Source organism: Meriones unguiculatus, chromosome 9, assembly GCF_030254825.1.
Source record: "Meriones unguiculatus strain TT.TT164.6M chromosome 9, Bangor_MerUng_6.1, whole genome shotgun sequence".
Lineage (NCBI taxonomy): Eukaryota > Metazoa > Chordata > Mammalia > Rodentia > Muridae > Meriones > Meriones unguiculatus.
Window position 1 is genome coordinate 6,375,490 of NC_083357.1, and position 21,447 is coordinate 6,396,936.

General features: G+C 50.1%; 1 protein-coding gene across 3 annotated transcripts; it reads left to right on the forward strand.

Moving 5' to 3' along the window:
• The first annotated feature begins 860 nt into the window (after positions 1-860).
• Positions 861-21,117, forward strand: Wnt5a (Wnt family member 5A). Of its 3 annotated transcripts, none has more exons than XM_021656692.2 (5): positions 861-1,004; positions 6,601-6,734; positions 7,869-8,119; positions 12,440-12,732; positions 16,391-21,117. In XM_021656692.2, exons 1-5 carry the CDS (start codon positions 999-1,001, stop codon positions 16,847-16,849), a joined length of 1,143 nt encoding a protein of 380 aa, XP_021512367.1. In that variant the 5' UTR covers positions 861-998; the 3' UTR covers positions 16,850-21,117. The 3 variants fall into 3 exon arrangements, with proteins under 3 accessions (XP_021512367.1, XP_021512368.1, XP_021512366.1); XM_021656693.2 differs by lacking the exon at positions 861-1,004 and adding an exon at positions 4,572-4,727; XM_021656691.2 differs by lacking the exon at positions 861-1,004 and adding an exon at positions 6,069-6,189.
• The last annotated feature ends 330 nt before the right edge of the window (positions 21,118-21,447 follow it).

The window sequence follows — 21,447 nt, forward strand, 5'->3', positions numbered from 1 at the left end:
GGCCAGCGTTCCCCACGGGGTAGCTGTCCATCAGCGGCTCGAGCCACCAAGCGGCGGAAAGTTCAGGCCCGACTTGAACCCAGTTTTGCGCCCGATTTTTTTTTCTAGACCCTAAAATGAAAGGACAAAATCTGGCGCTGACTCTTGGAGTTCTGATGGCGACTTGTGCGATTCCAGCGGCATGTCCCGGAGAAAAAGCCAGGCGTGCCTGATTGTTCTGTGGCCCCAAAGCTGCTGTGTGTCTGTGTGTGCACGCGTGTCTGCGTGAGTGTGTGTGTGTGTGTGTGTGTGGGTGTGAGTGAGTGAGTCTTGTCGGCGTGTGCACACAGACGTCCACTAACTAACTCGGCTGCAGCAGCAACCCCTGGAAGCAGACGTTTCGGCCACAGACCCGGAGAGGAGGAGCTGACGACCAGGAGGCGTGAGCCGCCAGGAGTCTGCAGAATTCCTGGTGTGAATGAACTGGGGGCAGCTTGGGCACAGGGCTCGCCTCCCCCCTTCCCCGCCTCGGGCCACGGTTGAGTAGTGGGGCTTTTTTTTTTCACCTTCTTGTGAAGAATTTTTTTTATTATTTGTTGTAAAGTCTTTTGCACAATCACGCCCACATTTGGGGTTGGAAAGCCCTAATTACCGCCGTCGCTGATGGACGTTAGAGAGGGAGCGCCTCGCCGCGGAGCAGTCGCCTGCGCGCCCTCGTCGGACCCGCGGCTCCGGCGCCGTGTCCCGGCCCGGCCCCGCGCTCGCTGCTCGCCCGCGCGCGCCGGCGCCCTCCCGGTTCCCGGGCGCATCTCCGCGCTCCGCCAGCCCCGCGCGCGGCCCGAGCCCGGCCGCCAGCGCTCGCTTCCGCTCCGGGGCGCTGCGCCCACCCGACGCGCCCGGGAGGACTCCGCAGCCGGGCTCTGGATCGTCGCCCCTGGCTTAACCCCGCCGCTGCGCCCGGATTCCTCGGCCGCCTTCGCTCGGGGGCGACTTCCTCTCCGCGCCCCCTCCCCCTCGCTATGAAGGTAAGTGTTCTGGACGCACCGACGCACACTACTTTTTTTTTTCTTTTGAAAGTTAACTGAACTGCTTCCATCCATTCCTTCCTTTCCCCCAACTGCCTAGAGAAAGCTGAACTCCAGTATCACTGGCCGGGATTCCTATCTCTTGGTCCCCTTGCCCTGGGGACACTGCCTCTAAGTCCTTGGAGACTTTTCGCACCGGCTCTTCTCTAAACCTTTTCAGCTATGGAGAAGAAAGAGGGCAGGAAAAATAGTTCGGGTCACGGACGGCGTTCCTTTCCACCCCGAGAACCCAGAGTGTGGTTTAACTATGTGTATTTCAGCAACAGGAGAATGACTCGTTTCATCAAATATTTATCAAACGCTTACTTTACGAGCACGCGGAGGTTGTGTGGCTGGAGATCTCGGGGGCGAGGGGATTCCTAGGTTAGGAGAAATTGCTGCGGGACCAGGGAAACCAGGGGCCACCTACCCCGGAGCAAGGCGCTCCCCACCCCCAACCTCCGAGCAGGGCCGGGTTCCAGGCTGTCCAGGTCGAGTAACCCGAGCGTTCCGGCCCCTGTGCCTTTAAGAGTGCCTGGCGGGGGTCCAACGCGCACCCTGCGCGGCGAGCGGGGTCGCGTTATTAGCATTATTAGCGGCCTCTGGGTGAGCTCAGGCCCTTTACTGCGGCAGTGGGGGCGGGGAGGAGTGGCCCCAGTGGCTTTAATCCTACCCCCTGAGCGGAGTTAGCCTAGTGCTTCAGGGACTCCGGGGCCTCCGCGTAGCGAGAGCGGGCGGGGGTTAGTTTGTGAACTCGTGTTTGTTTTAATTGTCAGTTGTATGTTAAAGCCGAGTCACACACTCCGAGGGTCACCGAGAGTTCACTTTTACAAAAAAGTTAACGTTTCGTCTTGGAGTGTAACTAGCAATTTTCCGAACAACTTTTCCTCCGTCTGCCCTCCGCGTCTCACTAACAATTTCCATTTATTCGTCGTGTCTCTCGTTCCCAGTTTTCTAGAGAATAAGGTGAAAATCGGGATGAAGATGTTTCCTAAAAGCAAACAAGCTTTTTCCCTCAGAGAGGCTTTTAAGACCTTGTGCTCTCGGGCCCTGCTCTACCCTCCACGCTCTGTCCCAGACGCCGCTCCCTGCTCCTACTTTAAATGGCCAGTTCGCTCTTGGGAAGTAACTTGGGCCCTGTGATGGATGAGCTCGCACCTCCTCAGCCTCTGCCCTCCTCATATTAGCGCACATAGCTAGATTTGGTTTCAAAGACATTTTCCATCAGGGGAGGGTTTTTTTTTGGGGGGGGGCGCAGGAGACACTGTCCTGAGTACCCAGCGACTGGGGGGTGGAGGAAAGTAGGGTCTAGGTGGACTCCTGGGGACCCTCGCTCTGCTCTGAGGGCTGGGGGTCGGCGGTGGGGGAGGCTGGGGATCAGTTGTTCTAAAGTCTCGGACAGGCCGGCTTTAGTTTTCGTCCCTCCGAAGGAGGCCCAGCCCAAGCCCCTGGATTTTCCTCCAGAGCGCTCCTGTGCACAGGGGTGCGCTACGTGCCGGCAAAACTCGCAACTTTAGCTCGGCCTTCCTAGCCGGCCGCGCGGTGCCGGCTGCCCCCTGTTGGCCATCTGGAGGTAGGGCTCCTCTCGCTCCCATTCCTCCAGCCGGCATCCCTGGCAACCAGAGTCCCCCTACTCCCAGCGAGAGCCCTCGGATACCCTCCGCCAGGGGACTGTCTGTGTCGCGCGGAGCTGTGAAGGGGAAGGGGCCATAGGTGTAACCCAGCAAAGGGGCCTCGGGCGATTGGACGGAGGCCGACTCTTTCTGGTCACAGGAGAGGGAGTGTCACCTTAGGAGGCCTCGGGTGTGGCCTGGGCTGTCTGACCAATTCTTTCTGTGGCCCTGGGTGCGTGCTGTGTTCCCCCCTCTCAGTATCTGCTTCTTCATCTATTAAAAACAAAAACAAAAAAATTCCAGTGACTTCGTCTGCAAACTTCGCCTCTGTAGAGACTGGGGACTGGGCTAATCTTTAATTTCTCTATCCTTCTCAGGCACAAAACTCGGTTTGGGGCAGGAGAGTCTGTGCTGAGTTAGGGGAGGTAGTTGTGTGTTGGTCCTGGGGAGCCCTGGGGAGCACCGCCGAGCCTCTGGAAAAGGAGAATCGAGCTAGAGGGGTGTCTCCTGGATTGTCACTGTTCTCCGACCTTTTGACGATTCTAGGTCACTCAGGAGCTACTCGGGTCCCTTACCCGACTGCAGCGCCAGACAACTTCTGGCGTGTCTCATTGGCTGTTCCTGCCCGCTGCACACGCACACACCGTGCTCACGCGTATCCCTGGCGTGGGGCAGCTATAGCTCAGCCGGGTCCAGGCCGGAGCGGTGGGGAGCAACGCTTGCTTCCTTTGTCTACTCCCCTTTAAGCAGGCAGCCTACTGGCCGTTTCTCCAGCGTCTTCTCTCGGCCGTTCTGGTTTGTTTGTTTTTATTTTTGTTTTTCTGAAGCCGAGGAACCAACTTTGTGCCTGCAACCGAGTTTCCCTTCCTCAGCTTTCTCCGTCCTTCCGCTTGGTTCAGAGAAAGAGCGGACTGGGGACTCAGTTCACTTCCCACTCCTTCGGGAACGGAGCCCTTCCACCGGGAGCCTAGGTCACTCTCTGCTTCCGCCTAGTTGGCATCTCTCACCGTGTCCACTCCCAGGCTTGGGCCCTAAATGCAGAACCTAGCAAAAGGAAATGACCAGACAGTGAGGCAGGGCCACGGCCGTGCCTCCCGCCCCGCTCCCGCCCCCAAAGAGACTGCCTGGCGTCTTTGGTGTTCACCTTTGGGGACTGCCTGTCTCTGCACTGGCCGCCTCCTCTCGAGCCGGGGCGTCCTCCTTCCCCCACCAGCTCCCCTCTCCCTCGCGCTGGCACCTTAGAGTAGCCCTCCAGCCTGCGTCTGGCCCGTCCCGAAGGCTGGCTGGTGGGGAAGCAGCAGCGTCGTCGGCCGGCTGACCTGCGGACGCGGCTCCTTCACCCCGCTCACCCCTGCGCTGCGCCTCCTTAACGCCCGCAGCCTCCTCCGCAGGCGCGAGGAAGATGCTCCGTCCGCGCGGTCCGCCTTCCTGAGCCCCCGCGGGGGAACAGCCGGCCGGGTCTCCGGGTAACCCCGACCAGAACTTTTGTTTTAGCCCCGCTGCGGCAGGCCCCCGACAGTCCTCCTTCCGCGCGGCCTTCCCCGCTGCCGACCCCTCGTAAACCCAACCGGGCGGATGCTCTACCGTCTAGAGCGGAGGTGTTCGTTAGCGAGTTCGCTGTGACTTCCTCGAGTCGTTGAAGTTTGCGGGGCTGCGACAGACTGGAGAGGGAAGAAAACCGAGGTGTTTCCAGGCAGGGGGTGCGAGGCAGACCCTGCTCTCGGGCTCTCCCCGTCGATCGCCCTGGGACACCCCTGTTCGGAAACCACCCGAGAAGACCGGAGCTGAGGAGAGCGGGCGGCTCCACCGGCGGTTGGCCGGGGTCCTAGGAACCGGTGGATCTGCCCCGGGGGGCGTCGGGCCGGGAAGAGGGTTCGGTTTGTGTGGTTTCGGCTCTAACAAAGAGATTCCCTGTAATCCGCCGAATCTGTTATCAATTTCTCCACCACCCGCGCCCCGCCCCGCGTGCCCCGCGCGCCCCGCCCGCCGTGGAGCTCCCAAAGTGAGGGAGGCCCGCCGCGACCCGGGAACCGGAGCCCCTCGGAACGTGGGTGTCTGTGCACACGTGTGTGTAAGTGTACACGAGGGGGGGTGTGGACGCGTGTTGGCGCGCGCGCGCTCACGGTAGTGTAGGGTTCAGCCTTCCACTGGGGACTCCAGGCTTTGCAAGCCCGGGCCGCGCGCAAAGAAAGACCCTGGAAGCCCACCCCTCCCCTGGAGGAAACTTGACACTTGAGGCGGGGGTAGGGAAGGAGACGGAACCTTCCTTCCCTCTCCTGGACCGGGGGAACTCCAGATTTTCTCTCTCCGGTTCCAGCTTGGCGCTGCTTTGGGGGCGACCCGGCCGGGGCTCGAAGCACTGGGAAGCGCGCATAAGCATTTCCTCTACCAGGAGCCCGGAGGTCTCCAAGCCAAAGGGGTGACTCACGGGCCCCTTAGCGTTTCTACGGCCGGCAGGGTCCCCTTCACCCCCTTACCGAGCCGGTCTCGGCGGGGCCTTCGTCTGGAGGAGGTTCGCCTCTCTTGCCTTTCCAAAGGAAGGGGCTCCCTCGGGGGCCGCGGGCATCACAGAGTTACCCTTATCAGAAACCTGCTCCTCCTCCCCGCACTCCTCTCTCTCCGCCGCCGCCTGCAGGTGGAAGAGTCACCAGTGGGAGCAGCCACAGACATTTCTGCCCCCAGATACCTCCGGGAAGGAAACTTCTCCACTCGGCTTCCTGCGCCCTGGCGGCCAGGGAAACTGCTGGTGCTTAGGAGTTGGAGCCTCTGGGGGACCTGTTGCCTCGGCCCATTTGCCAACCTTCTGGAACAAAGTGAACTGAGCCCGGCTTGGGCCAGAGAGGCAGGGTGGCAGTGTACTTCAGGACACGGGCTCTCAGTGGTGGATGAAAACATGGGGGCAGCTCCAGGGGAAACACCAGGCCCTCTGTGGTTTCGACACCCCCCCGCCCTCAGCAGCTGTTGGACCTGGGGCTCAGGGGGAGAGTAAAGAGTCAGAATAATGGGGTTCGAGGGAGGGGAAGGGCAGGGGAAAGAGCCCCTTCTCTAAGAACTGAAGCCGGACCCTTTTTCCTACGCGGGACCTATCCCTCTGCTCGGAGTGAGAGGCTGCGGCTGGCAGGAGGAGGCAGGCTTTCCGGATTCCCTAGGGTGGAAGACCGGACCTCTCTTCCCATTCATTACCCCCAACTCCATCTCCTCCCCGCCCCAGACTGGCTGCAGCAGATCCTAAAGGAAGCCCGGGCTTCTCTTCCCCATCTGGAAGTAGCTTTCCCCAAATCGGCCCCGTAAACTGATTATGAAACATACGATGTTAATTCGGAGCTGCATTTCCCAGCTGGGCACTCGCGCGCGCGCCGGTCCCTGGGGCCTCGCCCCCACCCCCTGCCCTTCCCTCCCGCGTCCTGCCCCCACCCCCACCCCCGCGCCGGCCACCCCGCCTCCTCCGCAGCCTCCGGCAGTGCGCTCCACTCGCCTTCGCGCTCCTCTCGCCCATGGAATTAATTCTGGCTCCACTTGTTGCTTCGGCCCAGGTCCGGGAGAAGACGAGGGTGGCGGCGGGTTCCCGAGTGAATTCCCTGGGAGGGACCGAGTGCGGCGGGAAGCTAGAGGGAAGCGAGGGGTTGCGGGACTCGAAGTCGCAGGAAGCCTGACGCCCGGGCTTTGACTCCACAGCTTGGAGACATGTTTGTAATCGCTGGCGTGTCCCGCGCGCAGAATCCCAGCGAAATAAGATTTCCTGGTGAGGTTGCGTGGGTGGATTAATTTGGAAAAAGAAACTGCCTTATATCTTGCCATCAAAAAAAAAAAAAAAAACTTACGGAGGAGAAGGGCAGTCAATCAACAGTAAACTTAAGAGACTTCGGATGTTTCCGTTGTTAAAACTTGTATGCTTGAAAATTATCTGAAGGCAATAAACATCTGCTCCTTTCTTCCCTCTCCAGAAGCCCACTGGAATATTAACCCCGGGAGTGGCTTTGGGGACGGCTGGAGGTGCCATGTCTTCCAAGTTCTTCCTAATGGCTTTGGCCACGTTTTTCTCCTTCGCCCAGGTTGTAATAGAAGCTAACTCTTGGTGGTAAGTTGATTCTGTGTGCCTGTCCTTTCCTTTTTTAAAAGTACACTTGCATTATGCTACAGTGTTGGAAGCTGGAGCGTGAACACGGGTACAGTTACATTTACTAATACAGATATGTATGTTTTCTATGTGCCTTTTAAACATGAATTTCCATGTAACCTGCTAATTTTGTAAATTATATACTCGGTTCCACGGGGGAACCCGAATATATAAATCTCAGCCCTCTTCTTTGAGGTCCTTGTTGAGGCATGGACTTGGAGTCGTGCATCACGTAATAAGAGGGAAATGTACTTCTCTAATAATTGTCAGCCTATCTATAAAGTTTACCTTTTGCCAGGTTATTAATCCACAGTGTCTTAGGTAGCAGAGTCCTAGAAGAGAGCTAAACCCAAGTCGAGAAGTATTTGCACTTGAAATTGGATTAAAAAGAGGTGAACTTGATAGTCTGATGTCCCTAAATGAGGGTTTCTCTCTGGACTGCAGTATATCCAGGGGAATTGTATGTGACAGAGTTCTGGATATTTTCTCCCTGGTAAAAGAATAGCGTTTTTAAAGTCTGTCAAATGTGACTTTTTGTCACTGGATTTCCTGCCTTGGCTCCTTCATGTTCACATAAGGATCTCTTTGAATGTGTCTGAAAATGGGGATTTTCGTCAGTCAGTATAGACATTCCTCTGTACTTCCATTCATGGAAGATACCCCTGCCTCCCACTATCTAATTGTCTCTACTTCTGATGCTCCTGGATTTTTGAGGATATCTGACCACTTTGTGGGCACCTAGTCACTGTCTCTAAAGTCTGTGGCCAGTCCCTGGAAACCCACGTTTTCCCCCTTTTCTCAGGGAATCTCAAAAATATTGGTTCAGGTATGTGGTGACTGGCAAAGAAGGCAGTGAAAACACTAACTGAGGGAGCCAGATGGCTGGGTGAGGACTACACAATACCTCTGTTTTCTGCAGAGCTTAAACAGAGGAGTTCTATGAAGCCCTTCTTATACTTTGTCATGTGGACAAACCGAAGAGAAAAGGCATCTGTATGCCCCAAGTGCTGTATTGCTGACATGCTTCTGGGGAGGGGGGAAGCTACCTCTAGGGTTCACGTAAATCTTGAATACACATCTCCCTCCCCTTTGCAGGTCGCTAGGTATGAATAACCCTGTTCAGATGTCAGAAGTATATATCATAGGCGCACAGCCTCTCTGCAGCCAACTGGCAGGGCTTTCTCAAGGACAGAAGAAACTCTGCCACTTGTATCAGGACCATATGCAGTACATCGGAGAAGGTGCGAAGACAGGCATCAAGGAATGCCAGTACCAGTTTCGGCATCGGAGATGGAACTGCAGCACGGTGGACAACACCTCTGTCTTTGGCAGGGTGATGCAAATAGGTAAGAAAGCGCTTGTGGTGCGCCTCAACTTCGTCCTGCACTGGCCTTTATGTTTGCTTGAATGCTTGGTGAGGTGTCCACTTTTTACAGTTTGGGTGATGGCTTGAGGATTTTTGTCACTATCCAGAATGGTATTAATTCTGATCCCCACCTCAGACTGTTAATTTCTAAGTTCTTGAACCAAATCAGGAAGGCACTATCACAGATGCCATCATTGCCTGGAACACTTAATTTTTGTAAAATGCGTTTTATTTAAAGCAGAAGCACGATACTGTCTTTGATTTATCAAAAGGAGATGGGGGAAAACTAAGACATTTAAACCCTTTTAAATCTAAAAACCCTTCTGATGGTTATAAGTGTCTTAAGCCGCAATCTAAATGGCCCAAGTTGTCATCTTTCAGAACGCTGGCAGTGCTGGCAGTAAGGTTTTAATTTTCCTAATATAGACATTTCCTGAGGCAACAGAGATATATAAAGTTAAAAACTTTATTTTTAGTCCCAGAAAGAATTTTAGTAAGAAGTGATACAATTTATGTTTGTGATTTTTGACAATCGGCAGAAAAATATACACTTGGGCTTTCAACCAGCTTTGAAGTAACAGTTTTAAGTGTTTTGCTTACAGCTTGAGTTTTAATTTTAAATATGTTGTTGAACTTGTTGCTCCATGTAGGGAGGAGATAGAATTTAAATTGGACGAAAAGAAAAAAAAAATGAAAGTTCAGTTTTCCTGTGGTTCTCTGCAATAGTCTAGGATTCTACTTGACAGATGGGCCCTGTGTGTTTTCTGGTGTGAATGTTTTAGGTCTTTTTAGTTTTATGCAAACAAGCCCTTATAATTAATATGACTGCAGTGACTCCAAAAGTAAGAGTCAATTTATCAAGGCAATTAACTGTTTATACTGACTGGAGAGAAAAAAAGATGGCTTAATATCCATCACAGATGGATAAAATACTTTTGAAAGAAAACCCTAAAAAGTGCATTCATTGAGAACAAAAAAGAGTTGTCAGTGGATGCTTCAGCCACGAAGCTTCATAAACTAAACTAACACAGGTTTAGAAGCCATGCTAGTGGGAGAACAGCCTGTAGCCCCAGCCTGCAGGGTTCATGGGGCTTTGTCCCTTCTGTCAATGATTAAAATGTGCTAATGTATATTCTGGGGTCAGCCTGGAGGAGCAAGCCTCAGGAACCAGGAATGGTCCCTGGATATAGGCTGTCTTAAGGTACCCAAGTGAGGACATAGTGGAGACTTATTTTTGTCTTCTGACACTTCAAGAGAGGAGCTAAAACCTTCTAAACTCTATGGACATGTTCCTTATATGCATCTCAGCTGCCTCTTAGGCCATGGGACAGGAGTTAGAAAAAGCCAGAGGAAGATGACAGTTGGAAGTGTTTTTACTGTGAATTCGCTTGGACACAGCTTTGACTTAACATCCTTTCCTGGTTCTCTGGCAAGAGTCTACTGAATAAGCTCCCATTTGCTGAGTGAATCTGAGCCCTGCAGAAGATTTATTTCAAATGTGGCCCAAGATGCAAAGTGCTTGTCTCCTCAAGGCCTGATTAGAACACTCACTCCAAAGGCTTGTACCTAGTTGTCCCTTGCAAGTACCCTCTTTGGTCCTTGGCTGTGTAGTACTCCATGGTAGATATTGGGTGATGGGGCTTGCATGAGTCCCACAGCCTGGTCGTGGGAGAGTGACCAGTGTTGTTAGCTGGTCATCTGATGCCCCAGGTGCCTTTTCACTGGCCAGAGGTTCCAAAGCACCTGGTTGTTCCAGAGCAGAAAGCCACCTGGTAAATTGGGTGTGACTCTCGAGAGGTCTTTTTATTTTAATTTTTATTTTTCTTACTACTTGAAAGGAGAGAGTAGAAAAATTAGAATGATTTTTTTTTTAGGTGAGAAGGAACAGAGTAGAAGAATGTCTTTACCTTCTTTTTCCTAACTCAGGCTTTGCTTGAGGTCAGTGAGCTTAGGAGAAAACACCTTTGGTGCCCAAGGCGTGCCCAGCTCACTCCAAAACCCTCAGTACCCCAGAGATGTGGAGAATAACAATTGTCTGTGAGACTCTGACCCTGTGAGGGGCCAGTGTCTGAGAAGCTCCTGCCACCACCTTTGACCCCTTTCTTGGCTCATTTTTCTAAGGTGCCAGTTGCCCTGGAGGCTCTGCACACAGTCGCCTCCTGAAGGGTCCGGGCTTCATTTTGGAAACATTCTCATTTTTCATCATGTTCCCCTTTCCTTCCAGCTTTTGTCTCTCTCTTGTCTTTGTTTCTACACTGTGAAAAGATGTCAGGAAGGCACCATTTTTAAGTGATGTGAGGATCCAAGTCAGCATAGATTTCATGCAGAGGGAGACAGCCAAATGAGCAAGCAGGATGACTAGACAGACTCACAGACCACCGGCCGAAGAGCACTTTTCAAGCTGATGTTTTTCCACAGTCAACAATTAGCTTAGAGATTCCTACCAGGTTTTGTGTTCTGGATGAAAGTGGAGTTGATTGAGCTAGACCTATGAGAAAAAGCTGTGTGATTTGTGTCATGTATAAAAGCCCTTTATGCTCTGTGTACTTAAAAGGACAGTGTCTCACCCCCCTCTGTCCTCACAGGGGCATTTTATCTCTTCTCCCCCTACACACAACGCTTTTATTCCACAGCTCTCAGGTCCAGGCCGCAGCATTTTCTGTATTATCAGTGTTAATCTTCAGATAACTCCCTCCAATCTGTCTGCTCTCCTCATTTATTTCCGCTCCCCGATGTATGTACTCTGCTGTCTAATTTGAACTAGGCAGATGTAAAGCCCCACTGGAGCTTTCTGGTTGTAGCCTCCTGCCAACCACCAGCATACTCCTGAAGTTATTCATTTTTTTTAAGTGTTGGAGGGAAGAGTTTGTGTGACTTGAAGCCATGGTTCTTCCCAGGGATCATGAATGGCCCCAGGGAGCTGTAAGACAGGCTTATTCCTGGAGAGGGAGAGCACCAGAGTCCCCAGGACCATCCCTCATGGTTAGACCTTCTCTTTAGGGGCTGGCTGGGTCCTGCTGATATCATCTGTCTTTGTGCTGCCTCTGCTCCATAGAGATTGCTAACAAGCTTTCTAAATGTCTGAGAAACCCAGTCTGGTATAGGGAATTACAGCATCAGAAGAGACCTTTATTTCGTGAGCATCAATTTCAATACCCTTATTTTACAGTTGATTTTGAAAGTGAGGCCCCATCTTTCCCCCCAAACCCAGGCCCAGCTTCACCCAGCTGGCTGAATGTTAACCCCTTCTTTCTCACAGTGCAGATGTTTATCAGATTGATTCTTGTCACATGTAGAAAAGTGTCTGCGTGCAAGTAGAGCTTACTCTAGTCTCTATCAATAGGGCTCCTATGAGTGCTTTATAGGGAGATAATCTTTACCAGTTTGAGGAAAGAACACTTTCTACTCCCTCCCCCCCATCCCCTTTCCCTAGGTCTGTTTGCTTTTCCTCTCTGTTGGCTTCTCACCAGTGTGAGGCAAAGGCTATGGGTAGGGATGTAGGACAGGAGAGTCTGGAAGGGAGGGATAAGATTAGATGAGGTAGGTACCGAGAGCAATCCGGCTCATTCTCAAATGAGAAATTTCAACTGTTGAACTGGGTGGTAAAGACTGAAGAACCCATGTGAGGGGAGAGACAGAGCTGCAGAAGGAGGGTGCTGGGCAAAAATCAACAGTGGCCCCCAGGCAATGTCCGCCTGGGGATGGGGGCCTGAGATTCACAGAGGCTTCCAAGCTTAGCGGATTATGTTCTGTTCGAGATGAAAATAATATCAACACTAGAAACAGAGTAAAAACGTCTAGCCCAGTTCTGAGCTGTCCCTCAATGACTTCTTTCACGTACAGTTTTGGAAATAAGTTGTTTTGGAGTATCTTGGAAAGGGGTTAGTGAAAATCAATTTAGCAATGCTGAAGGCCTGACTGGGCTCTGAAATGTCCCAGCAGAAGCAGGTACCTGCCTCTTCCTTTACCAAGTAACCCAGCTTCCCCATGTGTTGAGGCTCCCACTTCTCTCTTGGGGGTGGGGGTGGGGGGCTGCTGTCCATGTTTTTCCGGCCCTCAGTAGGCCTGAGAACTGTTTACTTTTGAGGAGTGGTTTCCTCAGCCTCGCAACTGGGTCCAAGGCCTGATGTGGTGAGGTCCTCGACCTCCCCAAGCATTGGTGAGTGTTGGTGCTCTCCCAGCCTTCTCCAGCCTGCACAGGCCAGTGTGTTGGAGGCCTTAGTGCCCCCCGCCGCCAGCCACGCGCACGCGCACGCGCGCACACACGCACAATCTAGTGACCCTCCCTCCTTGCCCGCAGGCAGCCGAGAGACGGCCTTCACGTACGCGGTGAGCGCGGCCGGTGTGGTGAACGCCATGAGCCGAGCGTGCCGCGAGGGCGAGCTATCCACCTGTGGCTGCAGCAGAGCTGCGCGCCCCAAGGACCTGCCTCGGGACTGGCTGTGGGGCGGCTGCGGGGACAACATCGACTACGGCTATCGTTTCGCCAAGGAATTTGTGGACGCGCGAGAACGAGAACGAATCCACGCCAAGGGCTCCTATGAGAGCGCTCGCATCCTCATGAACCTGCACAACAATGAAGCAGGCCGCAGGGTGAGTGCCAGGGTCCCCCTGCCACCACCAACCCCCCATGACCGCCTACTCCCAGCCTGACTCACCCCCACCCCCCACCTCACCGCGCGCGCACACCCCCTCCCCCAGATCCAGAGGAGAAGGAGCTTCTGGGTCCTTCCTGGGTCTCTCAGGGATGCCCATACTTTGGGGCTCTGTGTATACTTGGCTTCCTTCATCTTCCTCTGCCTCAGTTGCTCTTCCAGGGCTCTTTGTTCTCTCTCTCTCTCTCTCTCTCTCTCTCTCTCTCTCTCTCTCTCTTTCTCTCTCTCTCTCTCTCCTTCCTTCCCTCCCCTCCCCTTTCCCCCTCTCTTCTTTCTTTCTCTCTCTCTCTTTCTTTTTCAAGACAGGGTTTCTCTGTGTAGCCCTGGCTGTCCTGGAATTCGATTTGTAAACCAGGCTGGCCTCCAACTCAGAGATTCACCTGCCTCTGCCTCCCCAGTGAGTGCTGGGATTACAGGTTTGTTTTTCCCTAAGGTCACTTTCTTTGTGAGGGGCTTCTTTGGAAGAAAGGCACACATTCAGGAAACCCTGCCCCTCCAGGGGGCTGAATGATCCCATTGATGGACCCTGGGTCTTGGAGCTCCAGCTGTTTTCTGAGAACTATGTTGTGTGCCTTTTTATCTGATCCCCACCAATGGGTAGTAGAGGTCACCCATTTGGGCCTGGGTTTCAGTTTGGGGAAAGCAATGAGCAAGGTCTCACCTCTGCTCTGGATGCTCTTCTTTTTCTGTCTGTCTTCTGGTGTTATGTGGCAGACCTGATGGGCTGAGAGCATTTCCAACGGGCCTTTTTAAGGGAAAGGAAAGAAGTTTTAGCAGTTTGGCATTTCTCAAGTCTGACCAGCTGGCCAATCCAGGGTGGCTCTTGAGAGAAGAGAAACTGACAATCTGTCCCCAGCCTTCCTGAGCCTCTCCTGGTTTCCGCTCTTTCCTTTCCCTGTTGGGCATATGAAAAGCTACTCCAAGATATTTTAAAAGACCCTTTTTTCCCCCTGCGGTTAAACACATGGCACTTTATGGCTGCTTTAAAATGAAGGGGTGAAAATGTTTCTTAACTTTGGCAGCATTGAAAACCAGGGCCATTATTTTTTCACAGAACCCAAGGTAAGTGCCAGGAACTTTCTGGTCAGAGATTTCACTCTTCTGTATTTTGGGGTGAGGAAAAAGGAAGATAATCACAGAGTAGACCACAGAGGACTGGAAGGAGCCTCAGAATGCTCTGGCCCCACACCCTCATCTTACAGATTGGGAAACTGAGGCCAAGAGAACCACTTAGTGGCCGCTGAAGAAAAGCAGTGGATCTGTGTTACAAGCCTCAGTTAACTTGCTTTAAACACATGTATCTGAACTTAGGGATGAAAAGGTACGGAGCAACCACGGGAGATGCTGGTTTAAAGTCAGGCCCTTCTCTCTTAGTTTCTGAGCCTCAGTCTCCACATTTCCTCACCTTCCAGTGGCCATGGTAAAGAGTCATTGTGAGGACTAAGTGATGTCAGGTATTTGGGTACACCGTAAGAAATCTGACTTACAACAATGTTTCGTTTGGTTCAATCTCAGTTTTTAGCCTAAGGTCAGCCAGTAGTCAGGACTTGATAAATAATAAGTTAATTATTAAACACCACAGAATAATAGGACATGGGGAAGTCAGAGATCATGGAGATAACTCCAGCTAACTTCTTAACATGGATATTAAACACCTGAGAGTGTCAGGGGAGGGCTAAGTACAATGAGATTTTGCTTCTGCTTCCCTGAGGAGGCAGGTGATTGCTAGGGAGAAAATCCAGCATGTGTCCCCTCAGGCCATCCACCTCAGGGACTGTACCTCTTTTTAGGTTTTGGTTGTCCTACAGGGGGAAGCATCAGCTCTGTTCTCTGGAAGCCCCTGAGAGCCCATTCCCAGGTTCCCACCTTCTGGCATCATTCCCCTCTGTATTGGATCTGACTGGTACATCCAACTAGATCTGCCTCAGGCCACTTGGAACTTCCTGACCACTTTCCTAGAGAGAAATCCTGAGGGGCTTTTCCACTGCCAGGAGAGGGTCAAGCATTTCCAAATGGTGAGAGGGACCCCCGGAGAAGTTGAGAAATGCCTTTGCTATTTTTGATACTTGCATCTTTAAATGTGCCATTTATTTGGTTTTGACCCATCATGGCCACAATGAGCTAAAGGAAGGATCTTGGTTAGAAAGGTACACAGGAACCAGCTCTTCTCCAAGGTGGGGGTTGGGTACCTTAAGAAGTTGTACACTATGCCAGGAAATCATATTAACATTTCTGTAGGGCATTAGCTTTTGGTTTTCCTTAAAAGGGAGCAAAGGTTAAATATATTTGCAAAACCTTCCTCAGACTGGAAGTCTTTATGGCAAGAGAGTATACTGGCCCCTATTAAAAGAAAGTTCCTATGAGTCCTTGGAGGAGGAAGGTAGTTGTTTGGGCAGAAGCAGCTCCAGCTCTGGACAGGCCCTGGCTAGCACTGCCACACCATGATGACTCTGGAAGGTCGCTGGCATGAGAAACTGTGGGAAGTCAGGGCTATAAATAGGCAACCACCACCTCCCAGACTGCTGGGCACAGTGCTGTCAGGCCAGGCCTATGAGCACTGCTCCTGGGAGGCCTGAGGTGACTGGGCAAAAACCCAGGGCCATGGCCCCATCACCCTGGAGAAAGACCAGGTTTGCTGGGTGGATTTGGAGTGCCAAGTGCTTCCCTGCCTCCGACAGTTTTATCCTCCTGACTGTGGTAGGTTCCACAGTTGGTAGAATCCACAGGTGGCAAATAGGCTTAAAAGGGGGCAGCCAGTTGCTTAAGTTCAAGGGCAGAGTCAGACATCCTGTGTCCATGGCTGCAAGGTGGTCCTTGAGACCTAGGGCGGGACAGGACGGAGCAGGGACTGTAGAGGGAGGGGATAGCGGTGGGGATGACTGAATCCCAGACCAAATCCCCCACGACCCGGCTGTGCGGCCTGTGTGAGAGCCCTTGCTACGTCACCATGCTACCGTCCCCTTCAGCACATGCCACAAAGCTGCTAGTGTCACTGGATGAGATCACAGGTGTCCGAGCTGCCCTGACAGTGGAGGCACACAGCAATATGGGAGGATGGGTGAAGATTGAAACCATGGTGACCCTGGGGATGGACCCCTTCCCGGCTTAGCACACACCAAGTCATTGAACACGAGCTTGGTGTCTTACTGGCAGGGCTGGGATCCTGGCACTCCCCACTTCCCAGTGTTTGGGCAGGAACTCATCTCTCCAGGCCTCCATTCCCTTCTCTGTGAAGAGAAGGATAACAGCACAGCCCTCAGAGGCTTGGGTGTGGGTCTGCATTCAGGGAACACAGGCAAAGAAAGAGTTTTCATTGTACTGCTAAAAGTGGAGGTCACTGGATTTTTTTTTTTCTTTTCCCACCTGAATGTGATAGCTAAGATGGAAAGATGCAAACCAGAGAGCTGTAGTGTTTCAAAGAAAGCAGCACAGTATTTCTAGAGATGAGGATTGAAAACTGCACGGCACCTGATCCTGCCAAGGGACGTGGCCGCCTCTAGAAAGTGAAGAACAGCTTTGTTCACCTTGCGCATGCCTGCACCTCAGCCCCTCCAGGGAGTTGCGTTTTTTGTAACCTTCCCCTTTTCCTCCCACAGACAGTATACAACCTGGCAGATGTAGCCTGTAAGTGCCATGGAGTGTCTGGCTCGTGTAGCCTCAAGACATGCTGGCTGCAGCTGGCGGACTTCCGGAAGGTGGGCGATGCCCTCAAGGAGAAGTACGACAGTGCGGCAGCCATGCGGCTGAACAGCCGAGGCAAGCTGGTCCAGGTCAACAGCCGCTTCAACTCCCCGACCACGCAGGACCTGGTCTATATTGACCCCAGCCCGGACTACTGCGTACGCAATGAGAGCACGGGCTCGCTGGGCACACAGGGACGTCTGTGCAACAAGACCTCAGAAGGCATGGACGGCTGCGAGCTCATGTGCTGTGGTCGTGGCTATGACCAGTTTAAGACGGTGCAGACCGAACGCTGTCATTGCAAGTTTCACTGGTGCTGCTATGTCAAGTGCAAGAAGTGCACAGAGATCGTGGATCAGTTCGTCTGCAAATAGTGGTGTGCCTGCTCGCCCGTCACCCAGTCCCACTCCCAGGACCCACTTATTTATAGAAAGTACAGTGCTTCTGGTTCTTTTTATCCCCCCCCCCCCCAGGAATTGCAGCTGGAACCATATATTTTTTCTGTTACCATCTAGGAACTCTGTGGGTTTTTATTAATATTATAATTAATGTTTGGCAATAGTGGGGGAAACTAAGAAAAATATTTATTTTGCGGATCTTTGCAAAGTTAGTATAAAACTTCTTTCTTCTGATGCTACAGGATAAAGGGGAAATAACACATGTTCGAACTTAGCTGTGCGGTTTGGGTTCACGTTTAGAAGGCATAGAAACGGTTTCCTTCTCAAACATGGAGTCCTGTGGGATGGGTGGTATCCAGGTGAAAGAGGTGGTGCAGACCCATGAATGACTCAGCTCCTGTGACCAAAATGGATGGCAGATGCTCCGGCCCAAGACAAAAGGTCTTAAACATAGGTGTGTTAAATATACATATATGCCAGAAATATAGACTATGAGACACTCCCCATTCCAGAGGTTATGTGCCTGCTTTCTGTATTTTTGGAGGACTTGAAAATCTCATATCTTCATAGGCAGGCATATCATGTGTCACTACAGCCCATCTACGGATATTCCATTTATGGACATGTCATTTGCTAACAGTTCAGGAAACTCGGGGAGCTGGTGGGCTGGGGGAGGAAAGCGCCCAGAAATTAGAAAACTTGAAATTCCCTACATCGAGGACATGACCTTATGGTGTTAGCCCAGCTTGTTCTGAATATCAGACTTTATTCTGACTCAAAAGAACATTGTTTTGAAAGCCATCTTATTTTCTTAAAATTGAAAAATTACCATGAATCCCATTTGCCAGACCCCCTACCCGGGAAACAAGGAACTGCCATGTAGCTGAGCACTGCAGAAAGGCAGACTGCCTCATTGAGGAGACCTTGGCAGCCACCTTCCTACTTGACCCTAAGCCCCGCCTCTGGACTCTGCTGGCTGTGCTTCCAAATGGCAGCTCCAGTGGGTGCTCATTGCTTGTAGGGCAGGAAGTGTCCCCAGGAGTACAAAACCAGCTACCTGAGGTTGTTTATCCCCCAAGGCTTTGCTTTGGAGGTACAGTAACTTCATGGGTTTGGCTGATGTGACTTGGCCAGAGGAGTCCACAGAGGTGTTACAGCTGGCTGTTGGGTTGTTCTATTCCTGTGTTGAGACTATCCATTTGTGCTTTTCCTATTATTCTGCAGGTGTACGCTAAAACTGTTCCTAGTGTACTTGAACAGTGGCGTTTATAAAAGAGGGGATGTGGTTTAATGGTGCCTGATAGCTCAGTCCTTTGTACATAACATATATATAAATATACATATATAAATATAGATATAATTACGTCTCAGTGCAGCCCATGACTTAGATTTACAGTTTGCTCTGGGATCACTCTGCCTGGAGTATTGTTGTCCTTCATTGCAGGCCAATTGAGATTTCTTTTTTTCCCAAAATGTTTTGAGTCTTGACATTGGCCTGCGACTTCACAGGATCCTACCACCAACACCAGGAAGCAAGCTAGACTTTGAAGAAGCATTCAGGGCTGGTGTCCTGAAATGTATGTTGGTCAGAAAGTGGCCTTTCTGCTTCCTGCCCACCCCCAGTTCTCCACCCTCTTTGGTGTTCTTCGTGGGGAGGGCACTGTGGTTTGTCGCAGCCCTGGACCTTTAGAAGCTCCCAGAACCCAGGAGCACCAGCCTCACCTCCATTTGCTTACCTCATTTCTCAGTGAGGACTTGTGCCTGTCTTTCTGACAGGACTGATCCTGAAGCAAACCAGCTCATCACAGAGATAGCTAGTTTAAAATAAGGGCACCTCTATTTCAAAAGTGACATCTGCTGTGTTGTTTTCACGGCCTGATACCGTTTTTCTAAGGTTTGAAAAGATGTATGTCTCCCTTCATGGGCTTGGTAGCCTTCTGGTCACCTCAGTCCTGTGGCTCTTAACTTATTGCCCAAAAATATATTCATTTCCCCACAGCTACAGTGAATCACAAGCAAAAGATCTTGAAATGGAAAAAAAAGCACTAATCTAGTTTAAAATGTCACTTTTTTGGTTTTTATTCTACAAAAACCATGAAGTACTCTTTTTTTTTTTATTTGCTAAATCAGATTATGTTCTTTTTAAATGATTCATGTTTATGAGCAGAGTGGAGTTTAACAATCCTAGCTTTAAAAAACTATTTAATGTAAGATATTCTACACATCATTCAGATATTTTGTATATCCTTTATGGCTTTTATTCTGTACTTTTAATGTACATATTTCTGTCTTGTGTGATTTGTATATTTCACTGGTTTAAAAAAACATCGAAAGGCTTATGCCAATGGAAGATAGAATATAAAATAAAATGTTACTTGTATATTGGTAAGAGGTTTCAGTTGTCCTTCAGCTAATTCATGTGGAGAAATATTTTTAGGAGAAGCCACAAGAGACAGCTTAGGGCAGCAGCTACGTGTTCAAATAATAAAAGAGCAGACAATTTTTACCAAAACTGCACAATTTGGAAGCCTCAAAAGAGCTCTATATGTAACAGAAAAAAAAGTGGAATTCTCTTTTCCTATATGTTCCTTCAAATAGAGAAAGAAATCACGCAGATGGCTTAAAGCTGGTCACAGGATTGCTCACATTCTTTTAGCATTATGCACGCGACTTAATTGTTTTAGAGTGTGTTGCTATTGTAATATCCCAGAGATGAACCAAAAAGGCTCATGCTTTCATCCATGACCAGACTTTCAGCTTATACAGACACGTATGCATGTGTATGTGCATGTCTGCACGTGTCATTGTGTTTACCGCTGCTGTTGTGTCTCTCTGTGAGCTCGCCATCGGTCTTTTGGCCTTCTCTGTCCCAGTTGAAGGCAGTCTTTGTGGCAAGAAAGCAAGGGTCTGTAGAGAACAGGAACTAAAGGCTCCTGTGTGATGTGCGGTACTAGAAGGCCTTCTGCTTTCTGGAAATGTAGACAAGAATCTGGCCAGGGCTGTGCAGACTGGTACATTAACTAGCCTTTTCCTTTTCTTTCTTTCTTTTTCTTTTTTTCTTCTTCTCTTTCTGGATAACCTTGTAACATATTGAAACCTTTAAAGGAAACCAAGAATGCATTATTCCACAAAGAAAAAAAAAACAGTAGACCAACATATAGAGTGTTTAAAATAGCATTTCTGGCCAAATTCAAACGCTTGTGGTTCTAGGAGTCACATCTGTTTCAGTTTTTCTTCAGTTGTATATTGACCAGTGTTCTTTATTGCTAAAACATATACTCGATGTAGCAATGTCAGCATCTTTTTTCTTCCCATCCTGGAGCGTATTCAAGACCTTCCCAGTACAGGAACATCAATGAAACATTTATATTCAGACAGTGGCAAACAAAACCATGTCCAAAATGGTCAGTATTGGGCTCCTGGGTCAAGGCTGTGTTGTTCCAGTCCTGTTTCTTTGTGCTCTTGACCTTCGGGGACTGCCACTTCCTATGACAGCAGCTGCCTGCCCACACTCTTTCTCTGAGGATTTTTCCAATAGCAGTTTCCAATGTGTTTTTCTGAAATGTTATTCAAGCCCCTGGAACCTTCAGCTAGGGCCTGAGAGCAGGATGACAGAACCGTGGACAAGAGCTGTATTAACTGATGAAAGTGATCAGTAGTGGACACCACCTGTAAAAACTGTTGGGTCTGGAAATACAAGCAGAGAAAGTTGCTTGCAAAGTTGCTTGCAACTTCAAGTACATATTTAATGCAAACAAGCACGGAGGCACAGCTCTAAGGCACTGTTACTGTAAAGCATACTTTAAATATTTATTTTCTTAAAGCATTTTGTCCTCATCCCTCTCTTTGTGGAGTGGTAAACAAGATACAATGTTGTGAAGGTTGAGATGATTTTTTTTTTAATTGCAGAGACATTTAGAGACATAAGAATTAAACCTTATAAAAGGGATCTTCTAATTTGCCTGTTATGGAGTTTACAACTTAAATATGATGATTTGATGATGTTTTATGTTAGGGAAACGGTTTGTTAGCCAACTTTATAAAGCAGATGTCATTAAAGGTTGGTGAGAGTCAATCTAGAAGGTTGAATAAAAGCTCTCACAGTGTTTTTAAAGAAAGGAGGAACTTACATCTTAGGCCAATTTTTATACAGTTTTCAACTTGCTGAGCTAGAAAAGAGATAAAGATTATTTATTTTTGTTCATATCTTGTACTTTTCTATTAAAATCATTTTATGAAACCCAGCATGCTCCTGTGTGTGTGTGTTTAGCAGAGAAGGGTGAGTTCATCTGAGTCTGATGTGGGCTTGGATAATGGCTTAGAACCTCCAGAAAAAACAAAAAAACAAAAACACTTATATTCCAGCATGAAAGCGTTTTAAGCTTGAACCTCAAGGAATCATTTTGTACATTAATGCTGGTCTTCTGATGGCCTCCAGTCAACTGTTAATTGTTCCTTTTCTTATTTGCTTTGCTGTGGTTGAGATGTAAGAATTGTGCTAGAGGATTCTCCCCTGAAGACATTTGGAATGGAGAGAAGGGCCAGAAGAAAAGAAAAGAATGAGCTGAAGAGAG

What these genes read in the sequence shown, in the direction of transcription:
- Wnt5a (XM_021656691.2), top strand. Translation starts at nt 6,151, where the DNA reads ATGGAATTAATTCTGGCTCCACTTGTTGCTTCGGCCCAG. An exon ending in CACTTGTTGCTTCGGCCCAG is followed by an intron (nt 6,190 to 6,600) that starts GTCCGGGAGAAG and finishes TTCCCTCTCCAG; the next exon opens with AAGCCCACTGGAATATTAAC. An exon ending in TGGCAGGGTGATGCAAATAG is followed by an intron (nt 8,120 to 12,439) that starts GTAAGAAAGCGC and finishes CCTTGCCCGCAG; the next exon opens with GCAGCCGAGAGACGGCCTTC.